The 6,000-nt window shown below is 42.1% G+C and overlaps 1 protein-coding gene across 2 annotated transcripts in view; it reads left to right on the top strand.

Annotated features, from left to right (window-relative positions):
- The first annotated feature begins 4,332 nt into the window (after positions 1–4,332).
- Positions 4,333–6,000, top strand: part of LOC141557342 (sodium-dependent lysophosphatidylcholine symporter 1-like) — a 46,097-nt gene continuing 44,429 nt past the window's right edge. The window contains exons 1-2 of one of the 2 annotated variants that reach the window (XM_074292859.1): positions 4,333–4,446; positions 4,631–4,883. In XM_074292859.1, the coding sequence (XP_074148960.1) occupies positions 4,812–4,883 (72 nt within the window). In that variant the 5' untranslated portion in view covers positions 4,333–4,446; positions 4,631–4,811. Of the gene's footprint in view, positions 4,447–4,502; positions 4,884–6,000 lie in introns of those variants that run through there. The other variant, XM_074292858.1, reaches the window with a different exon arrangement.

Raw genomic sequence — 6,000 nt, 5'->3', positions numbered from 1 at the left:
AATGCAACCAAAATTAGAAGGAGTACAAAAAACTAGGGCAGGGTGGGAGGGATTTTACAGTATCTCTGATAAAGGCCCTATATAGAGAACTTGGTCAAATTTATAAGAATGCAACTCATTCTCTAAGTGATAAGTGGCCAAAAGATACAAACAAGCAGTTTTTAGTTGAAGAAATCAAAGTTACCTATAGTCATATTTTTTAAATGTCTAAATCACTATTGATTAGAGAAATACACATTAAAACAACTTTGAGGTACCACTTCATACCTATTACATTGGCTCCATTATGACAGAAAAGGAAAATTATAAATGTTGGAGGGAGTGTAGGAAAACTGGGACAGTACTGCACTATTATTGAAGTTGTGAGCTGATCCAACCATTGGAAAATAATTTGGAACTATACCCAAAGGGCTGTAAAACTGTATACCCTTTGATCTAGCAAAATACTAGGTCTGTATTCCAAGGATATTAAAAGGGGGGCTAAGGGAGAGGGGAAAACTATTTGTACAAAAATATTTCTTTTCATGGTGGCTAAGAATTTGCAATTAAGGGAATCTTCATCAATTAGAGAATGACTGAACAAGTTGTAGTATATGATTGTAATGGAAAATTATTGTGCCATAGGAAAAAACAAGCAGGATGATTTCAGAAAAAAACTGGAAAGATTTACATGAACTGATGGAGAATGAAGTGAGCATAACCAAGGGAACACTGTATACAATAATAGCAATATTGTATCATAAATGACTCGGCTATTCTCAGAAATATAATGATCCAATACAATCACAAAGGACTCATGATGAAAAATGTTATACTTTTCCAGAGAAAGAACTAATGTAGTCTAAAAACAGTTCAAAGCATGCTATTTTCACTTTCTTTTTTTCCTTTTTTTTTTGGATTGAGTTTTCTTCCACAAAATGACTAATATGGAAATATGTTTCATATTATTACACATGAATGACTTATACCAGATTACTTACAATTTCAGGGAGGGGAAAAGGAAGAGTGGGAAAGATAGAATCTGGAATTTAAAACTATATGTTAAAAAATTGTTATTGGGGGTAAATAAAATATTATTTTTAAAAATTAATTATTACAGTAATATGATGTTTCTCTGAGAGTTTACAGAAAGGAAAGCTATCATTACATAGGTAACCATCACTTCATAGGTGACTTAGGAAAACTCATCCAGTACATACTCTGCCTATATTCACTGGTAGAACATGGTAGAAAGATCTCTGGATTTGAGAGGGAAAAGACTTAGGTTCAAATCCAGATTCTGCCACTTGCTAGCTGTATAATCTAAAACAAATCATTTTACCTCTCCTGTCTTCTTTTTGATATATATATGTATGTATGTATGTATGTAACAATCTTAGTACTTTCTATTTCTTAAGACTGTCCTAAGGAAATCACTTTGAAAACTTTCTCCCTCCCCAATCCCTAGGGGAAGACATTTTACCACACTTATCTATCCTTAAAACTGTATAACCTTATAGGAAACAAAACACTAGCTATTTCCACAGTGGGACATCTGACCTAACAGGTTCTAAAGAACAGGGCCCACTGTCCTCTACTAGAGTTTGCTGAGTCTTGTCATAAAGCTCACTTAACCTTGTTGTATTGAGACTTCAATGGTCCCAATCGTGACTCTTACTGTAACCAAACAGCCCCAGATCCAGCAAAGCATTGAAAGGAATCTAATTATATGCAATGTTCCATACCCATGTACCTCCTACCTCAACAAAAGAAGAAACAGCAAAGATATCCTTTCACATCCTTCTTTGGGGCAATGCTTATTCTTTGTAATTTCTTCACCACATTCACTTCTGAATATTTTTGTAATTGAAGTTCTTTCCATTTACATTATGTAGTCAATGTATATATTTTTTCCTTGGTACTGCTTATTTCATTCATTCTGTTCATGTAAGTCTGTGTTTCTCCATATTCATCATCATAATGATTTCTTAGTATTACTTAGCATAGTAGTATTGCATTACATTCACAATACATATCCTTTCAAAAACTAAATTGTCTTTTCCCCTCTTTTTTTGGACACAGAAATAAGGCCCTTGCTTGAACTCTTCAGAAGGCCTAAGAGAAATCCCAGGGAGTAAACAAAATAATAATAACTAACATTTTTATAGCACTTACTATGTATAAGGAATTGTGCAAAGGGTTTTTCATTTATCTCATTTGATTCTCACAAGAACTCTGGGAGGCAATTAATAAATGGTCAAAGGATATGAGCAGACAATTTTCAGATGAAGAAATTAAAACCATTTGTAGTCATATGAAAAATGCTCTCTATCACCATTGATTAGAAAAATGCAAATTAAGACAACTCTAAAGTAAAACTTCACACCTCTCAGACTGGCTAAAATGATGGGAAAAGATAATGATGACTGTTGAAGGAGATGTGAGAAAATGATGACACTAATGCATTACTGGTGGAATTGTGAAATGACCAATCTTCTGAAAAACAATTTGGAACTATAACCAAAGGGCTATCAAATTGTGCATACCCTTTGATCAGCATCTCTACTAGATCCCAAAGAGACCATAAAAAGGGGGAAAGAATTCACATGTGCAAAAATGTTTATAACAGCCCTTTTTATAGAGGCAAGGAACTGGAAATTGAGGAAATGCCCTTTAGTTGGGCAATGACAGAATAAATTATGGTATATGAATGTAATGGAATATTAAAAGGCCTAGAAAGCTATATATAAACTGAAGCTGAGTGAACCAAGAGAACATTGCATATAGTAGCAAGAAAATTATGTGATGATCAACTGTGATGGGTTTGGCTCTTTTCAACAATGAGGTCATTCAAGGCAATTCCAATAGACATGGGATGGAAAATGACAGTCACATCCAGATAGAGAACTATGGAGAAAGAATGTGGATCTAAGCATAGTATTTTCGCGGTTTTTGTTGTTTACTTTTTTTTCTTATGTTTTTTTCCCTTTTGATTTTTTGCACAGCATTAACAGATATGGAAATATGTTTAGGACAATTGCATGTGTTTGATCTACATCAGATTGCTTGCTGTCTTGGGGAGGAGGGAAAGGAGAAGAGAGGGAGAAAAATTTGGAGCACAAGGTTTTGCAAAAGCGAATGTTGAAAACTATCTTTGCATGTATTTGGAAAAATAAAATACTATTAAAAATAAACATTAACATTCTTTAAAAGAACTCTGGGAGATAGAGGCAATTATTGCCCCTATTTTACAGATAAGGCAACTAAAGCAAACAGAAGTTAAAGTGATTTATCTAGAATCATATAACGAATAACTATCTGATGCTGTGTTTGAACTTAGAACTTCCTGGCTCCAGATCTGTTCAAATCCTAGGCCTGTGAAGAACTGTTTGCCCTGAGAGAACATTCAGGGTCTCCGAAGCTCACACTTCGAATGAGAATCTGAAGTCTTTGAACTTTAATGGGGATATTGGGGGGGGGGGATATCCAAAGATTCTTGGAATTCAGTCAGATTAGAGGCTGGTGATGAGACTAGAGAATAGTTCAGAAATTGTCTCCACAACCCTTATTAGGGTGGTGTGTTATTCCTAGTGTCCACTGGGCCTAGGGTGGATCCTTTCCTTAGTCAGTCCTGCTTATTGCAGGATGGAAAGACAGGAAAAAGGTTCCTGGAAAGATCTGCTCAAATGATCCAGAGCAAAGCTTCTTAAACTGACCCTGTTTGGGATCAGGTAACTGAATGCGGGAATCACTAAAAGTTGGGCAACAGTAAAGGGTTTTGAACATTCTGTATCCTGCTGTGTCAAATATTCTCCCAAGATTTAATTCTTTATGTAAAAATAAACAAGCACATCTATCTCATTAGTATTCAAATTTGCTTTCTTCTTTAATAAATGGTAAAATTATATGTATGCCAAAGAATTGTTTTCAATTTCTTTATGATTTATTATTAGGAAATGTTTGTTGTGTGTACCTATTTTACAAACCTATATACCCCGGGTAGGGTACAAATTTGAGGGGAAGGGGGTTTTACAAGCGGAAAAAGTTTAAGAAGCCCTGATGCAGGGGGCCTGCTCCAAAGTTTTACATATCATATCATACTCTCCTCCATCTCTCACCACCTTCCTCCGCTGCCCCCCACCGCCACCATCATCACGTCCTTTCCTCTCTGTACAACCTCTCTTCTTCCACTCTTTTCCCCTCTCCCCTCTGGGGCCCTCTCTTTTCCTTCTCTTCTTCTCCCTTCCTTCCTTTTCCTTCCCCATGCCTGTAGTGCCCCCGCTCCATCCCCCTCTCCCTCTGCCCACCCCTCCCCTCCTGCTCCACTGTCACCGCCACCTCCGGGTCTTCGCAGACTTAGAAGGCCGAGCCCAGCCAGCTACACGGGAGAGAGCAGCACTCCTCGCCCCCCGCCCGCCCGGCCGGGCCCCGCCCGATCCCCGGGGACGCCCGGACAGCTGCTCGAAGGTTGTGCCCAGAGTAACCCGAGGCGGAAACTGAAACTGGGGGAGGACGGGCGCGGCTGAGACTGGGATGGAGGGGGGGGGAGCGAGGGGATGAGGGGGGAGAGGAACGGTCCCTCGCTGCTCCCGCTTCTCCTCTGGGCCGGAGTCTGGAGATCTCAGTTTATCTTTGCGCCCCGCCTCCGCAGGCATTGTCACGCCGCGCATCCCGCTGCCCCCGGAGCCCGGCTGCCACTCGCTGCTCCCCTCGGCGATTCTCCTCCCGTCCTCGGCTGCTCTTGCTCCTGCCTGCCCAGCCGGGCCAGCCTCTCCCTCCTTTGGTTTTGCCGCCACCTCCTCCGGGAAGCCCTCCCGAGAGGGAAGGGAAGCATGCAGGGCGCCTGCCAGAAGGATGCGGCCCCTGGGGGGCAGAACCTCGGGGGCCGCAAACAGAAGGGCCAGGTAAGATTGGGAGGCTGAGACGTTCACCCCTCGCGGGCCTCTGGCCTCCTTCCCTCCCTACCCTAGCACCCCAGACTTGAGATGCGAAGTCTCTCCCCTCTTCTCCCGCCCCATTGTAGTTGAAGGAGGCCAGGTGGGGAGGACTGGAAAAGGGGGAAGATCTGGGGCACGGAGTACCTGGAACTGCTGGGGAATAAATATCTTACCACCCGATCCCCAGGGAGCACCGAGGTGAGGAGGCGTGAGGCTGATCCCAGGGAGTTGGGGCCCAGAGAAGCGGGAAGCACTGAGAGTGCTCCAGGGGAGGGCTGGCAAAGGGGAGGAAGGAATGGCTATCCCTTAGGGATGGACTGGAAACATTTTAAGATGAGATCCTGAAAATCATCAGGTGGGACAGAATCTTAGCCTAACCCAGGGGAGGGGGCACTAAGGATGCTGCCGTGACACCCCCCCTTTGCCAGCTCCTAGGAGTTTAATCCTACTTATTTTATAACTTACCCCCACCTAACTGGGAAAGATCTCAGCCCACTGAGTCTCTTCCCCAGCTACATTTGAAAGGGGAGGAGAGGCAGCAGTTGAAACTGAGATCCAGGATGTCTGGATCTTTTTTGCACTCCCATTGCTGACTCATTATCTGATCTTATCTGACTCTTATCTGATCAGGCTTCAGTTCCACGAAATCCAAAATGGGAATTCTGCTATATTCTGGAGTCCTGTGTGACTTAATTCCTGAGACGATTGGATGTAGGGCCTGTGTTGACAAAGGAATTATTCCTATGCTTCTCCTCATCCCATCTCCAGCCCTAACACTATTTGGCATACAGATCAATCAAACCGAGATTCTATACTACTTCTGCCAAAAGTAATTAACATTTCTATAGACCGTAAAACTTCCACCAGGGATTAATTATCTATACTTTACAGGTGAGGAAGCACTCCCAAAGAGGGTAAGTGGCCAAGTTCACACAGGGAGAAATTGGCAGAGCCAGTACTCCAATCCAGGTGTCCAGACTGATAGTGCAGTCTCTCTCAAGTGCAGCTCCCTGGAACTGGCTTCTCAAAGGACCTTGCCCCCCAAAGAAGGCCTGGACCTGAGGGACAATGAAGTGAATCAGAG

The sequence above is a fragment of the Sminthopsis crassicaudata genome, chromosome 2 (genome assembly GCF_048593235.1).
Source record: "Sminthopsis crassicaudata isolate SCR6 chromosome 2, ASM4859323v1, whole genome shotgun sequence".
NCBI lineage: Eukaryota > Metazoa > Chordata > Mammalia > Dasyuromorphia > Dasyuridae > Sminthopsis > Sminthopsis crassicaudata.
The sequence above is the reverse complement of the archived record's forward strand: the minus strand, read 5'-3'. Positions and strand labels throughout refer to the sequence as shown.